The sequence below is a fragment of the Carassius auratus genome, unplaced genomic scaffold, assembly GCF_003368295.1.
Source record: "Carassius auratus strain Wakin unplaced genomic scaffold, ASM336829v1 scaf_tig00001819, whole genome shotgun sequence".
NCBI lineage: Eukaryota > Metazoa > Chordata > Actinopteri > Cypriniformes > Cyprinidae > Carassius > Carassius auratus.
In genome coordinates, this window is record NW_020523402.1 from 12,422 (window position 1) to 34,749 (window position 22,328).

The 22,328-nt window shown below is 35.2% G+C and overlaps 1 protein-coding gene across 1 annotated transcript; it reads left to right on the plus strand.

Moving 5' to 3' along the window:
* The first annotated feature begins 9,579 nt into the window (after positions 1–9,579).
* Positions 9,580–20,396, plus strand: LOC113069611 (serine incorporator 1-like). The gene is made up of 11 exons (XM_026242785.1): positions 9,580–9,739; positions 11,365–11,526; positions 11,609–11,796; positions 11,914–11,993; positions 13,714–13,851; positions 13,965–14,134; positions 14,594–14,684; positions 15,112–15,262; positions 17,375–17,584; positions 17,876–18,024; positions 19,144–20,396. The coding sequence occupies exons 1-10, from the start codon at positions 9,701–9,703 to the stop codon at positions 18,012–18,014; spliced, it is 1,368 nt and encodes a 455-aa protein (XP_026098570.1). The 5' UTR covers positions 9,580–9,700; the 3' UTR covers positions 18,015–18,024; positions 19,144–20,396.
* The last annotated feature ends 1,932 nt before the right edge of the window (positions 20,397–22,328 follow it).

The window sequence follows — 22,328 nt, forward strand, 5'->3', positions numbered from 1 at the left end:
TGCAGAGAAACACATGGTCACCCTCTTATGGTTTCATAATGACAACAAATGGCGTTTAGATTGCAATGCCCCCGTGTGAATAGTGGCTCCACCTGGTGGTAAACAACAGCACTTCATTCATTTAAATGGGTTCTGAGGTACAGCAGGTTTCAATTGATTTCTAATACTGGCCCCTTTCAGTATCATTCATTTTTGATATATGTTTATATACAGATACAGCTTCTATGTCTTTGTAATGCTAGATACAATACACACATTGTGTGACTTCATTGATGTGTTTTTAACAGCACAGTTACTGTAGTGTAAAAACATACAAAGGCAATTTTATCCCAGTTTGGCAATTACAACAATTTACACTGATACATTAAGTTACCAGCGTAGAGTATAAATGGGACAATACTGTAAAATAAACACAGAGTATTAAAAACAAACAACATCTTAATAAAGAATACCAGTTTCATTCACATCATGACACAGACACTAAAAAAGATCTCTCTGGACTTGTCAAAAGATCAGTCATATCCCTCCCTTTAGTTTGCATGTTTAGGCTATACAGACCTTAAAAAGGCTATGGCTCTTAGACATCCTTGCACCACACATCCAACGAAGGTACTCTATTTTTTTATCCTATAGTTTGGATTAGCTCAATCATGTGAGTTTGAATCAAACTGACATCAAAGATCTACTAAACATAAGTAAGAACACTCTATACAAAACTCTGTACATCACATACAGTATGAGTTTATAGAGATTACAAAGTGGAAATTTTTTTCTTTTTTAAGTTATAAAATCTTTTGCATGCTCAGATTAAAGTCAGTGTTTTTATTTATTTAGAATCCGCTGACCCATTCAAATTAAAATCAAAACTCTGCCTTTGGAGGGCATTATGAATATTTCTTAAAATCCTGCAAACTATTTTTATCCTAGTACTGTATACTCTTAATTTTATGATTATTCTTCCCTTCCTGATTTATGCTTTTTCTACTGCATTTCGTGTTTGGCAGTTCTGATTAATTTACTCACAAATATCTATTTTGGTTTTGCAATATATATATATATATAAGATAAGATATATATCTTTTTTTATTTATTATTATTATTATTTGAAGGCTGAAGATAATGCTACATGCCGCTTGAATAGCCGCAAACATCTGCTCATATTCTTTCATGGTTACCCTTTCCAAAATCAGAGGCGATTTTTAAAGACACATTACTGAGATCACATAATATCATACAATATCAAACAACAACTGGATGTATACGTAACTCACAATAGTCATTATTGGATAGAAAGCTCATAAAAAGAACAGCATTTTGTCAAACAAATGCGTAAAATTCATTAAAGCGTTCCCAAGCAGATCCCCCAGTGTTTTGGCTTGTCTGTGTTTCAAAAAGTGAGGATTGCTCTTCCTCTTGCAATATTCTGCTTCCATTCCTGTCTTTTTTTCCACTGCTCAAACCCTTTGAAGACCTTGTCCTTCATTTAGCATTTTAGCTGCCCTCTGTTGCTTCCTATAATGCAGTCTGACAGGCATCAGGAACAGCCGGTAGAGGATGAGCTCCAGGGGAAAGGCGGGGGCTGTTGAGGCCCCATCTCTCTGGTTTTGGCATAGACTCAGCCACCTAGGAACCCTCCTTCACCTCTGGGCTCTCTGTAGGAGTGGGGGGTTCCTCCATAGACGGGGACTGAGCATCACCTGGACCGTCTGAAACAGTAACAGTAAGTAGACAGTAACACTTTATATTAAGTTGTCCTTTGTTACACGTTACATGTACTTATTATTATAATAACAGTTAATTATACATAATCACAAGCAAGTAACCCTAAATCAAACCTTAATCCTAACCCTAACCATATAGTTAGTACATGTAGTTAATTCATATTACTCAGTACTTTAATGCAAGGACACCTTAAAATAAAGTGTAACCAAATAGACTGAGGAATAACTATTTGTTATTGTTTCTTATTGTTCCGTACTGAGATTTCACACTTTTGGAACTTCCAATCAGTTGTCATAATTGTATCAGAAATATTTAAACAAAGTGTGATTCACTAAAGAAATAGTTTGACTAATTTATTAAGAACCAATAATTTTAGAATACATATTACAGAACTAAGCATAATAAAAAAAAATATATTTTTTTATAACCCTTTAAGATTGTATTAATTAAATTATAATACATTTTTCTAGACGGGAAAACAGATATTTGTAGGAGTTCCATGACTGAGGAAACCCTATATAACTACTTGCATACTTAAATTGTATCGACATCTTAATAATATGATAATTGTTTATCATTTCTGCAATATTTATTTTATTTTCACATTTTCAAACATTTTGTGCTGTTACAAGTTATCATAAAAAGCTTGTAGGTAACTTTTGTAAAAATATATTTTTACATATTTGTTAAACCTGTCATTATGTCCTGACAGTAGAATATGAGACAGATAATCTGTGAAAAAAATCAAGCTCCTCTGGCTCCTCCAAGTGGTCCTATTGCCATTTGCAGAAACTCCATCGCTCCCGGTAAAAAATAACCAATCAGAGCTGCGGTCCGTAACTTTGTTTGTGTTCAAAATGTAGAAAAATGTATATAATAAGCGAGTACACCATGAATTCATTTTCCAAACCGTGTTTTTTAGCTTGTCCTGAATCACTAGGGTGCACCTATAATAAGTGTTTATATTCGGACTATTTTAGATTGCTTCGGGGATACCACGGCGGAGTAACCCAGTACCTTTGTGATTCTTCATAGACATAAACAGAGAGAAGTAGTTCCGGCTATGATGTTTTTCCGCAAGATGCAAGCAGTTCTGTTTATTAACCGCTAGAGCTTCAAAAGTTACCTACCGCAGCTTAAATTTATTATAAAAAAAATATTTAAAATGATTCTTTTCACATATATACATACATACATATATAATTAAATATATTTATTATATATAAAATCAATAATTGATTTTAATACACACACACACACACACACACACACATATATACATATAGGCTATATAAATATAAACCAACATTATAATAAATTTTATAAATACAATCGTTTTACTAAATAGATCTACAATTATATATCTAATATTTTATTAAAATAATAAATATTAAATAAATGTTCATAAAAAAAAAAAAAAAATACAAAGTATAAAAGCATTACCTGTGAGGGATAGTTCTGCCAGTTTAAGAGGCAGGTCAGGCGGGACTCCAACAGGAGACCCCAGGATGTCCGGCAATGCGTTGCGACGGCCAGAGCGGCCCGATGAGGCAAAATCCAACACCGGCTCCACCTCTGTCATCTCTAAAGATAAGGCAGATCTGACTTGAAGTTTGCAATCAGTACAATGGTGACAACTTATCATGCATTGTCTTCTCTGACCACCAGATGGAGGTGACACCCTAGAAATTGTTTCTCGCCCACAGGAGGAACAACAGAATTATATAAGTAAAAATTTTTTATGCTTGACCCATCTGTGGCCCAAAGCTTGTCTTTCACAAGCACAAACAGGCCACTCTAGAACGCAAAGCCCTCCCAAATTACTCTCCATTCTCTCTCAGACAGGAAGCAGTTGCCTTAGCAACAAGACGAAGCACCTATATTGCATAGCAACAGGTAATCTCTTCTAACAAACAGTGCTGAGATGCACTTTTGCTCGGTTTTCTTTTGACATGCGTTGCCTTTCCCATGCGAGGCTTGTCTCTGTATATGTAATCACACGCATGTGTAAGTGAACACTTGGGTGTCTTGACCATATGCTTGCATTCATATGTCTTAGCATGTGCTTGCCTAAACATATGTCTGTGCATAATTATAGCAGAATTCACATGGCACGAGTGCATCTTCGGACCATCAGGACTAGTATCAATCTGCTGATTACATCAGGGCCAATTCAACTGGTTTATAAGACTTAGGCCAGTTGCATAAACATAGCCACTATGACTGTCTTAAGAACTAGTTTGGCCGACCAACAGTTAGTTAAGGGGTAACCAATCTTAGTTAGAACAAGCTACATTTGTATGTAACTGATTTAAAAAAATTCATATATATACATATATATGTTCCAAAAACAGACTAATAAATCAGTGCTTGTGCAGTATAAATAAATAATTGACACCTAAAGCCATGGTGAATGGAAACTGAAAACTGAAAGTAGGTGTTTTTTACTGAGATTTTCTTTGACTCATATTATCAAAGATAACATATCTTTATGATGGCAAACATAAAACTTTATTTGTTCTTATGGCATAATTCAAGTGTTTACTGCAGTGTAAAAGCAGCATAATTTAAACGTGCAAGTTTCTGTTTACTGAACCTTTACCCTCTGAGCATCGCAATTACTGTTTATACATACACTTTGTTTTTCAAAAGGACAAATTAAACATCATCTCTTAAATATCACATATCGTACAGTTTTTGAGGAAAATCATACTTTTTATCACTTTCCTAAGCACCTTTTTGCCTGGTGGATGCTAAAACATCAATACAACACAGATAAACAATAAATGTAGGCATCATTTTACAGCCTACTAATGCTATTAAAAATTATTATTCAAGTCTCTCTCTGCTGAGGATCTCAAAAACTCTTCTCAGGTGTATACAGTAATAGTTCACCCCAAAATTTTAATGTGATGAAGATTTACTCAATCTCAGTCCACCCATTAGTGTTCAAACAGCTCATAAATGCAGCACAATAATAAAGTTGCAAAGACTAAAGTCTAAAGTCCAGAGATATTCTTTATGAAAGTTAAGAATCATCCACGCACTCCTTAAATGTCTAACACGCCCCCACATCTCTACGTCATTATGTGGGAAGATTTCCATAACGTCGCCCATATGTTCATGCAAAGCAAGAAAGCTTTTATTCTCATTGCAGTATTGTTGTTGCCACCGCCGCCATGTCATATAGACGCTGTGTGTTTCACTGTGAAAGTGAAACTACTTTGTTTGGCCTTCCAGAAGAGGACACGACTAGAAATCATGTTTATATCACGTTCATAATGGGTTTTAGGTTTATGTCTCATCGATCCGGTCGGACAGAGCATCACAATATTTTAAGGGGCGTAACATTTCTTTCACACACTTGAGGTATTTGGCCAATCACAATGCACTGGATAGCTGGCCAATCAGAGCACACTTCGCTTTTCAGAATGATGAGCCTTGTAAAATTGACGGGTTTCAGAAGTCATGGCATAGCGGAGAAACAATAATGTACAGTTTGTGGAAAATAATGTGTTTTTTTATTTAACCTTAAATCGCATAAACATTTCAATACACAAAATAATGTTCTTTTTAGCAACAATCATATGACCCCTTTAAATCGCCTTAATGATGGATTTCACTTCGGTATTTCACTTCACGAGACATTAACTGATGGACTGGATTATTGTGATGTTTTTATCAGATGTTTGGACTCTCATTCTGACGGCACCCATTCACTGCTGAGGATCCGTTGGTGAGCAAGTGTTGTAATGCACGATTTCTCCAAATCTGTTCAGATGAAAAAAAAAAACTAACATCTTGGATGGCCCCAGCAAATTTTCATTTTTTGGTGAATACTCCTTTAAAAGCACAGCAAGGCTAAACACAGCTTAGACCGCATCAGTCCCGCTCTCATTCTGTTTGTCTGTCTCCTGGCAGGCTGCCTGACTAGCTGTGGCTCTTGTAGTTTTATAATCCATATTGTAAGAAACTGGAGGATTATGGATGAGAGACAGCGCTGGATTGGATCCACTGCAATCTCAGCTAAACACTTTATTTATAGTAAACTCCTTATTTTTACTTAAACTTCTCATTCGTCCAGATGAGACGTGCTTAATCACAGATCTTCAGCTAAACTTGATGTCATTGACTTAAGGTACAAAGAACAGTGTCTCTTGATTTCTGCCAAAACCTCACCCAAGAATAAGTAGATAAGTACTAGTAGATAAGTAGATGGGAAAAGGTGAAATCTACTGCTTTCAGTGAGTGTGCCTGTATCACGCAACTGCAGGAAAGACAGAATAAAACAATGTTCACAGTCGTTGATTCAAATTTTATGTACAAGTTGGAGAAATGCAAGAAAAGATGATGTTATACAAAACAATCAAATAAAAGATTTTTTATCATTCTTTTGAAAAAGATCTTCTAAAGTAACCAAAGCTGCTTTTATTGGATGTTGTGAAATATATATTCTGATTACTTTTATCTTTATATTGTACTGGACAATTTGTTGCCAACAATAACTATTTTAATTTCAGATTAATTATAAAAATATAAAGTCCTGTGATGGATATTTCACCCATTTAACCTGTTTGTCCCTGACAACTTGGTTTTTGCTTGAAGACGAATCTGTAAATAACTCTTGTAAGAAAATAATTGGTTCGTTTGAGCAGCTTGTGCAGAATTACACCATCTGTACCTGTTTGCTTTCTCACACAAATAAAAGTAAAATGCAATCTGTGTTTGGGTAACAATAATCTAACCTGCTGTACGTTAAACATGGCGTAGATTGAATGCTCTTTTTTTTGAGAGATGTGTTTGTTTTTCTGTTAGACTCACATGAACAGTCAGGCAACAGCTGGAAGCCCAAAGCAATGACCTTCACTCTGAAAACCTAATTCTGTTAGAGGGGACACGGTGCACCCAGATTACTGATGTCACATTCTGTTGAAAGATCTCATTTTGTGATTGTTCTACAGAGAAGGAAAATATCATGCTACAAGTCCATCACGGTAAGTAACCGTTCAACAAGAGTGTAAAGAGAGAGTGTTGCATAAAACGCAGAGGAAGTGACAGACTTTATATGACAGACTTTGTAAACAAAGGTGGCCTGCAGGAGTCACTTCACTTCTCCAAACATTCAGACTGAACAACTTTGGCCACGCTTTGGGGATGACCTCATACTGTCTCTCAAACTGGGCAACACACATTTGGACACTGGATTAGGGGAATCTTAGGACAACAACATGAACGAGACTACAGTCATCTTAAGAAGTGTATTCTGATCACTCTCAAGATGACAGATTCTTCTTTCGCTTCATTTCCATGTGTCTAGATGAAAATAATACAGAACATAATTGGACACTTTTTGTTTTCTTTAAAATGCAGGCCTTCATTTTCGAAAGAATTTGCTTAGCCCTGATGAAGTGAAGACTTGAATCTGAGCTAAACTGGGGCAGATGATTAAGCCTATTAATCATGTTTTACCATAAAAATATATATATATATTTAGTGACAATGACTGTGTCTGGAAGCTAAGGCAGCTGCCTCACTGCCCATGTACTTCTCAGGCAGTGTTTGTGTATGAAGGTATTTCCTTCACTGGTTTCACACAGACTTCCAAGGCACCATAACATCATGTCTAATGATCTGGAACAAATTCGTATTCGCTTTAGAAATAATTAGACAAATTACAAACTAGAAATAGAATCACATGTTAAACACAAAAACATTAATGTATTAGTTTACTTCTTCAGCTGCTCCAAAAAGATGACACTTTTTTTGTGGAATGACTACTTTTTTTTTTACAATGTAGAGTGCAAAGAAAGAAAAATCTAATGAGATAAAAGCATCTTCATAAAAAGTATGTTAAACAAATACTACCAGCGTCTTTCAGCGTGACTGTATATTTAACCGTTTCTAACTGTATTTAATGTAAGTTTTATGCACAAACCAGTCTATGGGCTGTACATGTCTAAAGGTTGCTCACGCCGCCCCTGAATCTCACCTCTGCGCTCTGTCATCATCACACAACAGTTTGGCAGCGATTCATCTAATAATGTGTTTATTTTTGTATTTGTAGAATTTTGTTAGCATCCTTATTCATTTATTTTTGTCAATAAAGGGGGCGGTTATTCTCCCGATATGTCGTTATACTATTATTAATCTTGAATGTATTTCCGTGCAAGTGATCGTTTACAGCAAAGCCTCGAAGCCTCGTTTCAGTGTTTCACATTAATAATGATAATGAATGTGATAAACTGTAAACTGTGATTGAAGCTTAAACAGCCAAAGGAAGAGGCGAGAACTTACCAGCGGTGTAAACAGATATCCACAATATCCCCGACGGATGCAGATTTTTCACGTTACTGATAAATTAATGCACCTTTTTCACGGGAGACGGTGTGTTTTGAGAGCACCTGCCCCAGTCCTAAGGTCTGACATCATCTCGGCTCCGCTTGCCATCGAGATTTCAGAGGAATAATTGACAGGCAAAGAGGAAAGGACTATACCATTAATTATTCGTAGGGGGGACGCTACGCTACACTGCAGCGAGAATGAATAGGCTAAAAAAAATTATAATCTTGTCGTTTAAAATAACCATGGCATAAAGATGGCAAAGTAATGATTTTCTGGTTATTGATTATTAATTATTATATATGTTTTTTTTTTCTACAAACGGATTAGTTTGATTCAACAAGTCAGAGAGGTGGGCCTCCGATGCACAATCTTCTGCAATAAAGAAAAATATAATATATATAATTCAGCTTGAAATGTCAGCACAAATCCCCATTGCGCACACAAATGTCTGTCCAGTCAGATTTCAAAATATTTCGCTTCATTAAAATGTGTAAATAACGTTACTGCTGTTTGGTCAGTGTTGGTTATTTGGTCAGTAAGAGTGAAATCACATATCTAACATATACAGTTGTTGTGGGTCTAATAAAAACTCACAAAATCATAGATGGTCGTTTTGTCAGAATGGTAAGAGTCAAACTGACCCTGAGAGTCTATGGTCCACCTTACATCTCAAAGATGGAGCTGGGACATTATCCACTTTTAACAGTTATACCAGGATTTCTATATAAAACTATTATGATCAACACTGTTATGTTTCACAAATACTGACATTATCACATATTCTATGTATGCCTACATTCTCTGGAATCGTTATCTAAATTAATCTACTTACACATTCATCTAATACAATTTTCACTTAAATATCACTGCAATGTCCAAAAGAGATGTGGGTTAATTACATCAGTTTGTGAAACACATGAACCACTCAATCAAAATATGTTATCAGTTTGATAGAAATATACATATGTCATAACTGGAATTTAATTATCTATAATATCAAATTAATTTTAATATCAATATCACATATACATTTACTCTTAGTGTACTGATTTATATAGATACACGGCTAGGTATATTATTTTATACTTTTTAAGCTTAATATATTAACTATCATAAATAATATAAGTAATATAAAGGTTTATTTTGAATTAAGCTCACTTTTCAAAATGAAAGTTACCATGTCCTAAAACTGCCTACTAAGTATTCTAAACCGATGTAAATATGAAAAAGAAATTAATACTATTAAAATACTGTATTTTAGTCATTGTTATAGTTATATCCAATAACAAATAATTTAAAATACATTATTAAAGACATTTTTGCTGAATTTACATGTTGACTTCAGCACAAACAGGAGTTACTGAATATGAACATTTTAATATGAACATACCCAAGCCTACTAGTAACCTTATGTTAATGAGGAATACTTATGTTTTTCAATCTATTTGTAGAGTTTATGGGGGAATTGGAGAATATGGACTTTTATTATGAAATAGAACAAATTGCTCATTACAATCGTCACCTTCAAACACCGGAATTAACTGCCAGAACGTTAAATAGCTCATACTGTAATTTACTGTCAGTTTATCCTCTGAAAGTTCGTGGAGTCGTTTGTTATTTTTGTTTCTAATACAAAATGGGAGCCTGTATGGCTTTGTGTTCTCTCGCGAGCTGTGTAAGTGTTCTGGTTTATTTTTCATGGTTTAGCTAACCGAGTTGCTAACGTTACCCAACAGCGTCTCTAAACTGTTAACGTTAATTGTAACGAAAACTAAATAATATAACATATGAATACATATGAATAAAGAAAATAACGTACTGGACGGCGATATGTAAATACAAAAAATGTGTGGTTTCGAAGAGTTTTAACATTACTCTGAAAAACAACAGCATACTGAGGTGTGCTCATATTTGCATTGAGATTAACGTTAGTTATAGATGATCCTCCATGGCTTCCTGACAAATAAAAACGATATTATTAACTGAACTATTTATATAAATTGTACAGCAATTATGCAGGGGATGATATTTCAACCAGCCAAGCTGGCTCTTAGGCTAATTGTTTATGTATAATGTAGTCTTTGGTGTGATTTGGTCTTTTTGTAAGTTATTTTCGATGTTATTTTATTTGAGATGATTTGCTCATAATCAGGTTATACAGGATTTCAGTTTTCGCAGTCAGTTTTTGTAATTGAGGATAACAATTAGGGTTAAACTGTAATGTCCCTTGGCCATAAAAAAAAAAACTTTAACGTACACATCAGTTTAATACTGAAATGTAAAAGTGAAGGTCTGACTTGTGTCAATAAATTTATTTTTTTTAAATCCGAGCTGATCAACCACTCCCAGCATGAGTAACTGGTTTAAAATGACATTTATACAGTATGCATGACTGGATTTACAAGCGTCATTTTTCCTCATTGTTTCCTGCAACAAAACAAACCTTCTTCCTTCTGAGGTCATATACAAATTAGGCCATGAATGTCATGAAAATGAGAAGAATACACTTACACTTTAAAGGAATTGTTCAAAGTGGCCTGGAAAAAATGTAACAATAATTAGATCAAATGAAATTATACATTAGATTTACACACATTATAGGTTCTCATTATCAAAACCCTTTTTTTGTTGGGGGTATATCTTGTAACAAAAAAAATATTATAGGTGTGTGTGTGTGTGTGTGTGTAAGTATATAATATATATAATATAATATATATATATATATTTATTCTTTTGAAAAATTCATGCTTTTATAGTTATTCAGAGTAAAAGATGCATTAATTTGATCTAAAGTGACAGTGAAGACATATTCTTTAAAAATATTTACATTTAAATAAATGTCGTTCTATTAAACTTTCTATTCATTAAAGGACCCTGAACAAAATGTATTATGGTATTATGGTTTCCATAAAATTAGTAAGCACCAAATTCTTCAGCATTGCTAATAATAAGAAATGAGCATATTAGAATGATTTCTGAAGGATCATGTGACACGAAAATATTCGTCTTTGTAGTCAAAGAATTAATATACATTTTGAAATAGAGTAAAATGCAAAACTTAAAATAGTTACTTTAAATGTTAATAATATTTCAACTTTTTAAAAAGTTTTTGTCAATTAAATGCAATATCTGTGAGTGTAAGAGACATCAAAAAAAAAAAAAAAAGAACTCACGAACCCAAGCGCAATATATATCAAATTGTAGAATGTTCTGCAGATTCTTTTGTGAACTATGGCAATTTAACAATAAATGCTTGAACTGGTGATATAATTGCTCTTTCTCTTACTCCCTCTGTTACAGGCCTCGTGTTTGTGTGGCTCCGCTCCATGTCTGCTCTGTGGCTGTTGTCCTTCTTCCAATAACTCCACGGTCACTCGGCTGCTCTTCTCTTTCTTCCTTCTGCTGGGGACACTGGTGTCTGTAATCATGATCTTGCCTGGCATGGAGACGCAGCTCCGCAAGGTGGGCCCACCATCAGTCTAAATTTGTCTCATTCGTGCTTTCATTGCAGTGTGTTAATTTTCTGTTTTTAATGTCTCTTCAGATTCCTGGCTTTTGTCAAGGAGGAACCACAATACCAGGGATCGAGAACCATGTCAATTGTGATGTGATTGTAGGCTACAAATCAGTGTACCGCATGTGCTTTGCTATGGCATGCTTCTTTTTCCTTTTCTCTGCAATCATGATCCGTGTAAAGAGCAGTAAAGACCCTCGTGCTGCTATTCAGAACGGGTAAGCCCTTTAATATTATTTATATACTGTTAAATTATTATGCTACTACTATTGTAACATTTGCTAAATTAATTGAAAATTAAATTAGCTTGATTTTATCATTGACTGTCTCGTCAGGTTCTGGTTTTTCAAGTTTCTGATACTTGTTGGCATCACTGTCGGAGCCTTTTTCATTCCAGATGGAACATTTCATGATGGTACGTTTTGGGTTGAACTATTCTGTTAACAGCACAAAATAGAACAATTTCCATTTTCATATATTCTCATAGGGAAATAAAAAAAGGCAATGACAACATGGCAAAGATGTTAAACTCTAAATGCAACAATAGTCATGATAATGTTATTTTGGGAAGCCGTTGTCATAACGCAGGGTTACATTTCAAGGGATGCAGAAAACACCTAGTCTCCTGCGGGGAAGAAGTCAATTACTTTTTAATGACTGTTTTGAGATGTGAGATGCATGGGAAAAGACCGTATTAAAAGTGGAATAGGATGTTATTTTTTTATAGCATATTACATTAGCAGTGAGAACATGTTTTTACTGCCTTGCCAGAATTCTCATGGTGTGGAATTAAAGATGCAGAACACGGGTGACTTCCAGAACAAGATCTTGACATTAGTATGTTGCATTGTGAATTTAAGTATTAGAATATGGGCCCTTCAGAGAAGCATGTTTTATTAAGCCTAGTTATAAATATAGTTTAACGTGTTCACCCAAAAACTAAAATTCGTCCTCTTGTGTTGTTCCAAACCTGGGTAAATTTCCTTTATATGTTTTTTTTCTGTCTGTACAATTAAAGTCGATGGTCTCTAGAAGAGTTTGATTACCAAAATGTTTTTTTAATATCTTCGCTTGTGTTTCATTTAAAAAAAGGAAATGTCGCCACAGTAACAGACTACAGTGTAAAACTCCCTGACATATTCTAAAGATTCTATGCCGCGAACTTTAAATATTTTACATACTTTTGAAAATCCAGTGTTTAGTTGATCCTGATAAGTGCTCGTCGTCACAATTGTAAACACAATGGTTTTCTTCTTTCTTGAGGGGGTTTGGCGCCGCAGTATCTTTGTTGCCGGGTGGAATGTTAACCTGTTAAATGTCACCCCGTCCCGTATACGGGATGCCTACGTTGACTATACTATATTACAATCAAATCTAATCTAATCTTGACAAACTATTTATCATTGGAAAGGTCTAAGACTCCCAAATATATATTTTACCAATATTTTTTGTTAAAAATTATGTAGGAAAAGTAATAGATCAATTTATGACAAGACCAAGATTTATGACATTTTTGACCTCAGAAATCTACATTACAAAAGGAGCTTTGACCTTTGTTTAAAAAAAAGACTTCCTCGTTGCCTTTTTCTCTATCACATTTTAGAAATCATCAGAAGTTATATATCACTTGAAAACATAAAATCTCAAAATTCATCATTTAAAACCCATTTTAAAATCAGACATTGCATTACCATGTAAATGGTACATCAAAATCATGTTACAAAATGTTTTCAGTCATGAATTATAAAAATTTAGGTTTGTATCATGCACATTCAAGTCTATCTTCAAAAACGTGAGTGACAGTTATCAGGTTAAAGAACGCAACACACACGTCTCGCGGAAATCTTGTAGATTTCAACCAGTCCGATGACGACTTCATAAGGGGTTAAATAAGGGGTGTCAACTCACTTCCTGGAGGGCCATAGCCATGCAGAGTTTTGTCCCAGCCCTGCTTTTAATTAGGATTAATTCTGTTAATTTAGTTTGACATCCCTGCATTAAATTGTTTAATAGTTACAAAATATTTATATTTCAGTTAAACACCATTCTTTTAACTTAAAAACCATGATGTTGTATTGTTGTTAAGCAAACGTAACCAGTATAATACTGATGCATAACTTCTTTTTTAATCACAGTTTGGTTCTACTTTGGTATTGTGGGCTCCTTCATGTTCATCCTGATCCAGCTCATCCTCCTGATCGACTTTGCCCACTCCTGGAATGAGGTGTGGGTGAGGAATGCTGAGGAAGGCAACAGCAAGTGTTGGTTCTCAGGTAGCACATACACTGCAAGACATCCTGTTCATCACAATAGTCTTGCAAGCAAGTGTGTCCCAATCCACTCTTTTCAGAAAAAGAAACTATGAGACTATTTTCTATGCCTACAGGTTTGTTGTTCTTCACTATCCTGCATTACGCCCTGGCCTTTGCTGCAATTGTGCTGTTTTATCTCTACTATACCAAACCCGACAACTGCGCCGAACACAAGTTCTTCATCAGCTTCAACCTTATTCTCTGCGTCATCATATCTGTGGTTTCCATTCTGCCTAAAGTGCAGGTAAAAGGAAAGTACTAAAGCATAAAACTATTTTAATCAGCAATATTGATAAAAGACCACCATATTAAGCAGCATTAAGTCCTTCAACGTAAAGCACCAAACAGGAAATGACAAAACCGCTTTAACTAGCTGTTTCAAGAGATGCGATTGCCTCAGCACACAAATCCTGACATGAATGCTGATTTATAATAATGTGCATAAGAAACAAGCCTCTCCGTTGTACTAAAGGTCATCTACTGTTGACATTACCCTCCAGCTTTTGTCTTTGTAAGGAAACTTCTTTGTTTCCTTCTTTGCATACAGAATATCAATGCTGGCCTGCCACGACAGACAAGCTTTCTTCACTGTGCGAGCCATTATGAAAATCTGCAGTTTATATTCAGTTGTTTCTTACAAGGGCAGACCAAATCGGATGTATGCATTACTAAATATGTTGCTATTTTTGTGTGTGTGTTGTAGGATGCCTCGCCTCAGTCTGGTCTGCTTCAGTCCTCTATTATTACTATGTACACGATGTACGTCACCTGGTCCGCCATGACCAACAACCCTAGTAAGTCACATGCAAAAAAACCTCAGTAAATATTTACTGTCTGACTTTTTTTCCTTTTTTTATTTTATTTTATGAGCTTTCCTTTTGTTCCTACTCAGGTTGATGCATTTTTTGGTGAGTTGTGTGGTTTCATGCAAACCAGCTGCTCAACCTTTATAGTCTCCTGATGCTTGTTACTGAAAGAAGCCAAATTACCTATTAGAATCCAGATTTTAAATTTAACCCACTAGCTCCACATTCTGTTATGGTCTAGTAAGTATACCTATTAGCAACCTAGATAAGTTGAAAAAAATTATTAGCTCATGACTAGGTGTTTGATCGTAGTCTTTATTAGAGAAGTAAGTGATTAATTGTTGTAGTTGTATTATATTTTGTTTCTGTATGTTCACTATGTTCAAACCTTTTGTTTGTCTGGCTCCACCCATAGATCGTGAGTGTAACCCTAGTTTGCTCAGCCTGGTGTCCAATATCAGCACATCTGAAGCCATGCCCACAAGCTCCCCTGGGATGGTGCAATGGTGGGATGCTCAAGGCATTGTGGGACTGGTGATCTTCCTCTTCTGCACCTTTTATGCCAGGTACATCAAGCTTAAACATCTTTGAACATGACTTTGGTTTCTTTAATTGAGATCTTGTTACTATCAGTGTTATTAAAATGTATGAAGACCATCTATTACTACATCAGCTACTGTAGTTAACTGTTGTTTTGCATGCTGATTCATTGTACATTACAATTTAACATTTGTATCCAGCTGCACAGAGACATGGTTGATTGATTGATTAGTGGTGTCAGATGCTGACACCTGAAGGCAGGGTCCAAAATTATAATTTGCCAAGCAGCAACTGTGAGTTCAGTTTGGCCTCGGCAAGTAGACGGTAAAGAGTTACTCGCTCATTAAATGGTAGCTTTGACCTTTAACATGGTTAGTGTCTTATATGTGTTATTTTATTAATTGTGCTTCTTAAGATCTTAAACATTTATATTCAGTTTGTGTCAACATTTTTCATTTTTTCTGACTCCTAAAGTGTTTAATAAAAAAAATTTCTAAAGTTTTTGCAGGTTAAAATCAGATTTCGTATCCTATTTTTCTTCATTTTCATTCAGACTTTTGAATGGCACTTATATATATATATATTAAAAAACAAGGCTGCATTTATTTGATTAAAAACCCAATTAAACAGTACTATTGTGAGATTTTGTTTCAATGTAAAATAGCTTTTCTCTTTATATTTAAGTTAAAATGTAAATTAATCCTTTGATGTAGTGGTGGAAATTATGATTCTTTCTAGAGATTCGTTCATTTTCAGTTCGTTCACCAAAATGATTCGTTCAGAATCGTTCAATGATTCGTTCAGTTATCATTTCTACGTATTACACAAACTATGCCAGCAGGTGGCAAAAAAAGAGTGTATTATGTGTTATGTCTTTAGTCAACGAACATATTCACTTGTTACAAAAACTGATCTGGCTTTATTAAAATGTGTGTATAATGGCATTCAATATATAAAGTCTAATTAAGTTGTTTAGATGAACAAAGCACAATGTTTTCTTGCCTAATTAGCATTTTAATTATTTGGTCAGACAGTTTGTATATTATATATTCACATTCATAAATCAGGGATTAAACGTTGAGTTCCTAAATATCAAAACAAGCGTATGTGTCACAGTTCTTTACCTTTGCGTTTTCCGAGATTGACATGCTGAATGGCATACTAACCCGGTTTACTCTCATTCATTACGTTCACGAACGAGATAAGCTATGTAACAGTTCATTTCATTCACGAATTACATGTATCCGTTAATTCAGCTCGTTCACGAATGACATGTGTTTCAGTTCAGTCATTTCATTCATGAGAGAGATATACTAAATCATTCAACTCGTGCAAGAGCGACATGGGTATCAGTCATTTCGTTCACGAACGATAAGATCTCTAGATCTAGTTCAGACTCATATGAAACTCGTTCATTGAAGGGCGTATTCGTTCACTACATTTAACAAATCACATACTCTGTCACATCTCATACTCGAAGGCTGTTGGCTCGAGGTTGAGTAATTCTTTGACAGGATGAAATGGTTCAGCACCGAGCTGCGCATGCGCTGCTTATAGCGCCGCGCTGCTGTGGAGGGAGGAACTTCACTGAACGAGAAATATGAGTCAGTGGATTACATGAACGAGAACGATTCGTTCACCTAAAAGATTCATTCAAAAAGAACGATTCGTTCACGAACGACACATCACTGGATGGCAAAGCTGAATTTTCAGCAGCCTTTACTCCAGGTTTCAGTGTCATGTAATTCTTCAGAAATCATTCTAATATGATAATTTGTTGTTCAAGACACATTTATTACTGTTCACGTCATTTACGTTGTGCCGTTTAACTATGATCATTAACTTTGTTTTTTTTTTAGATTCTTTCATGAATATAGAGTTTAATAGAATAGCATTTATTTAAATTATTTTTTTCTTTACTGTCAGTTTTAATGTCTTTTAAGTATTAACGTTTAACCCCAAAATATTCTCAGTTAATTTGCCATTCATTGGCAAGTGTGAGAAAATTTGACATTTTACCATATCAGAAAAAAACAACCTCTTTGAACCCTACCCCAATATAGCTCAACCTCAATTAAAACTGAAATTGAATCTGAAAGAGGTTGTCATGCTAGTGTCCATGTCTTTTCTCTTTTCAGCATCCGTTCATCCAGTAACGCTCAGGTGAACCGGCTGATGCAGACGGAGGAGGGGAAGGGCACCGTGGGAGGAGAGGAGGTGGGGGAAGACGGACTGCGGCGTGTTGTGGATAATGAAGAGGACGGCGTCACATACAATTATTCCTTTTTCCACTTCCACCTCTTACTGGCCTCTCTCTACATCATGATGACACTCACTAACTGGTACAAGTAAGTGCTCATTCTTCCCCTTTTTGATTCTGGAGTGAACCGAAAAGGTTAAAGGTGAAGTTTGTCATTTTAAAATACTTTCACCTATCATAGTTTAAAGGGATACTGTAGTTCTCAGAATAATGAAAATAGTCATCATTTGGGCACCATCATGTTGTTCCAAACCTGTATGACATTCTTTCATTTTGATTCTTTTAAATTTTGAAGGATGTACTGGAAATGTTTTAAGCAGTCACAAAGCATTCAACAGAACTGCACCATAGACTAGCTGAGGTGTTTTTTTCTCTTCAGACCTGACACAAACACTCAAGCCATGCAGAGCACTATGCCTGCAGTGTGGGTGAAGATCAGCTCCAGCTGGCTGGGTCTGGGGCTTTACCTGTGGACGCTGGTGGCTCCTGTTATTTTACCCAATCGAGACTTCAACTGAGCTCCAGTCGGTGAGACTCTCTCTCACCTGTTCAAACTACTCCTGTTTGTGTTGCACTAGAAATATCGCAATCTGCAAACACCATTAAATCGCCAAGACTTAAAGCAATTAGAATCTGAAACAGATGATTGGTGACTAGTCTCATAGGGCTGGTAGGTACTTAGTCATTAAAAAAAAATGCATGGCCAACAACAAAAGTATATGATTCCATGACAAGTATTTCAAAATGCAAAAATGACACCAAAGTGTTTCAGTTGTTCAGTAAATTGACGCATAACATGTAAGGATTACTGCTGTGCTGATAGTTGCCATTCACCGCTAGATTTTCTTCTTTCCTTAGTACTGATAGATATATTTTTAAGTAATATAGGTGCACAAAAATGTCAGTTTGAAGTAATGCTCGAGTGAATAGCATATTCCGTTTTCCTTTGATTCCTCCATCCTTTTATCTCATACTCGCGTCCTTAAGATATTAAAAGAAAGAAGCTAAATTGCAAGAAAAAGTAAAGTGGATGGACAATAAATGAAATGAGAAGCACCCTTTTTGCTTAATGAATGATTCACAGCTGTCTCCCTTCTTGCACTGTTCAAATGTTTGGCATCTGTAAGATTTTTAAAATGTTTTTGAATGAAGTCACTTATGCTTAAAATAACTGCTCTCTGTTTATTTAGTGAGAGCAAAGCTGAATTTTCAAAAGCCTTTACTCTGGTTTTCAGTGTCATGATCCTTCAGAAATCATTCTGGTGCTCTAGAAATATTTATTATCATTAGCAATTGTGAAAACAGTTGTTTAGCATTTATTTGAAATAGTCTTTACTGCCATTTTGATTAATTGAACGCATCAAAAAATGCGACCCAAAAATCTTACTGACCCCAAACTTTTGAGCAGTAGTGTACTTCTATCATAGGAGTCACTGTGCCTCCACACATGAAGGATAAATGAAGGAAAAAGGACTTTTACTGTACTTGTTGCTTCTACCGTGTTGTTATTATCCTCTATAATTCACTTCTCATGGTCCTTAAGGGTTATTTTGCTGTTTTTTTCTTTTGCTGATATTTTATAAAGTCTATATTGTTAGTTTATCTTGTTAAGCATTAAGGTAACAGCACTACTCTTCGGTTTAACAGGTGCAAGCTACTCAAACCTAAGGCCACACATTTCCAGTGCTACAAATAAACTTAATAACTATCCTACAGACCGTCAACAAAGTGGTCCTAGCCACGAATTCAATTATGCATGATACTGCTGCTAGAAACCTACTCTACCTAAAGAAGAAACCTTTTTTTACAGTGATAGCATTTCAACTTCAGGGTTCAACTTCTTCAATGCATTGTACAGTAGACACTCTATAATATACAATTTCGCTACATACAATTTAGCAATGTGTAGAGAGGGTCATGGGGGCTTAAACAGGGGGCCGTTTCCACTCATGTCCTCTGTAGAGCCCCTGAAACTTGTGCATCCAACAGATAAGCCCTATCCGACACACCCTTCACCCATACATCTCACTCCACCGTGAGGTCACACGCTCTGACCGGGGTCTCCCACACTGCCATGAACAACAGACTGTGCTGTAATATTAACCGCTGATCCAAATTTATATATTATGGTGCTACCAGTCCATCAGAGGCACATGTTAGCATACAGTATCTAGCTTGTTGTTTAGCAGTATACTTGTGTAAAAGGTACTTTAGTGTGGCAGTAGGTCATTTATTGTGGAGTAACACATTTAAATATCACTTATATATAAATTAAGGGCTGGGTACTATGTTAAATATATATATATATTTAATGGGTAGATGTTGTTTCTGAAAACAGATTGTTAATCCTTCAGCCTGTGACACTTATGTTTTTGTTTTTTTACGTTTTTGTTTATTTAAAAAAAAAAGTTCTAAAAGTAACCATGCATTTAGTTTCACTTTTTTTAACACTGCTAAAAATATATGAAAGCAAAATATGAATTTCATAACTCTTAAGTATTGTAGGTGTGTCTGCCTCAAGTTATTCTGTATTGCCTGTGTTATGCTGGTGACATTGGAAGAAACTGATTTTGAAGTATGTTGTGTATATATAAAGTATATTTGAATGTTTCCCAAAGTAATAGATTAACACAAGCATGACGGTTCATCTGTAGTCTATTATTAGGAGCAACATGCAAGATGAGTATCTCTTCATGTGCCTTTCTACGAAAACTACTTATCAAAAGTGAACAGGTTTATTTCAGAACTATGAAAAAGTGCCTTTGCTGTTTTATAACATTTCATTTTTCTTATCATGGACAAAATTGCTCTTTTCATTATTTCAGTAGAAGTACTATTTCAGTGGTATGGTGTTGTTCAATCTGTGCTAATGCTGTATTTCAATAAACTCATGCAAAGTGTTGGTTAGTCAGAGTCCAGTCTTTACAAATCAAATTAAAAGTCTTGCACTTCATTATTGGATGTAGACTGAATGCCAGGGCAGTGATTGATGTTCAGGGCTCAGCAATTATAACAATCTTCATATAGTCATGCATATAAATTGTTTTCTAAAAAATAAAATAATTAAAGCTTTGTCTCTCTCCAAACAACATTTAAATACATTAAATGATTAAAAATGTAAAATAATTGAAATACAAATAGAATTATAAATCGAAAATTATTACAAATAATTTTAATTGTATCTTATATATATTACAAATACAACATTTTAAAGGGATTTAAATTGCATATTTTTTTTTTTATATACTTTATTTTTATTGTGAATAATTTTGAGCACTGATATTGGATGTCAAACATTTAAATGAAGTCTGAAACAACAGAATGAGAAGGTTGTATTTTTATTTGTCTCTCTGCCCACCAGGTGGAACTGATGTTCTGAATGATATTCATTGCTCAGTATGGATGGACATCACTGGTTGAACAATGTAGGCTTTAATTATTGATACTACTCCAGTTATGCATTTTCATATCAGCGCTATTTCAAAGATAAAAAGTCCCATCAATGACTTCACATAGTGACTTAGTTATTGTTTTTACCTCCACCAATATGTCAATTAATCGGTTTATCTTAATGCTTTTTTGTTCACTCAATTTAGTCTCAGTGCACCAAACTGGCTTAATTGTCAATAAAATCCTCATCCAGTTACAAGCAATAATCACACTCAGAATTGTGTAGCCTTTGGCAGTGCAATGCAAAATTACTTGACTACTGCCAGAGAAACTTAAAAAAACAGGCTTGGAACCTTTTGCGAAACCAGCGATACCAAAATGCAGCGAGTTTTGTGAATTCCTCTCAGTGCTGGAGATGTTTTGAGTGGCTTGCGGTCGGATAAGGAAGGTATTGAACATTAAGTGCTTTTGGGCCCTGCAAATCAGGCCCCTCTTCTCAAATGTGTGGTTTATCAGTTGGCAGCTTGACTAAGCATAGATAATATTTGCTTATGCAATAGTGTTTTACTAATAGTGTGATATGTTTATGCACACTTGTGTAACACTAGCGCAACAGAAGGTCGGCTGAGGTCTGTATCTGTAGGTCAAGGTTCCATGATTCTCTCTGTGGTTTTCCTTTAGAACCAGGTGGGTGTGTAACAGACCAATGAGATGATGTCAAGAGCTCAGTGGTGCTTTATTTACCCTCTGTGGGCAGACTCTGGGGTATTTCATGTAGTTTTATAAAAGCAATGGAGTTTAAATATTGAATGGCATAAAATGAAACATTTATAAAAGTCATTGCTGTTTAAAGCAAATTCTAGGACTGGCCTTGCTCTTAAAGTGATACTCCACCCCAAAATGAAAATTTTGTCATTAATCACTTACCCCCATGTCGTTCCAAACCTGCAAAAGTTTTGTTCCTCTTATGCAGTTTGAGTTCGGCAGAAGTTCTCCAAAATGGCGCTACAGTGATGCTGAGAGACACAGAGGAGACAAATTGTTAAATATTAAGTCTTTTGTGTGCGCGTGTGTGTGTGTGTACTCTTTCAAAATCTTACTGAAAACGGTCACATAACCGAAGTTAAATGGTTTGGAAGTCCTGTTTCACTTTGACTTAAAATAAACCAAAGAGAGATAGAGGATTTAAATGGCCATAGCTATAATTTACCGACACTAGCAGCCAATGAGAAAAGATGGTAATGACTCGTATGCTGAAAAATAAAGACAGAGAGCTAATGTGTTCTTGCACAGATAAAGCTTCCCACTTAGACATGAGATATTGACTGAATGCTCTGTAGGATGTTACTCTTGATCCACATAACTGCTGTGTCACAGAACTCCAGAGTGTACAGTTGATTTTGGCTGCGGTAGTGGAATATAACATTTCACATTGTCTTTGT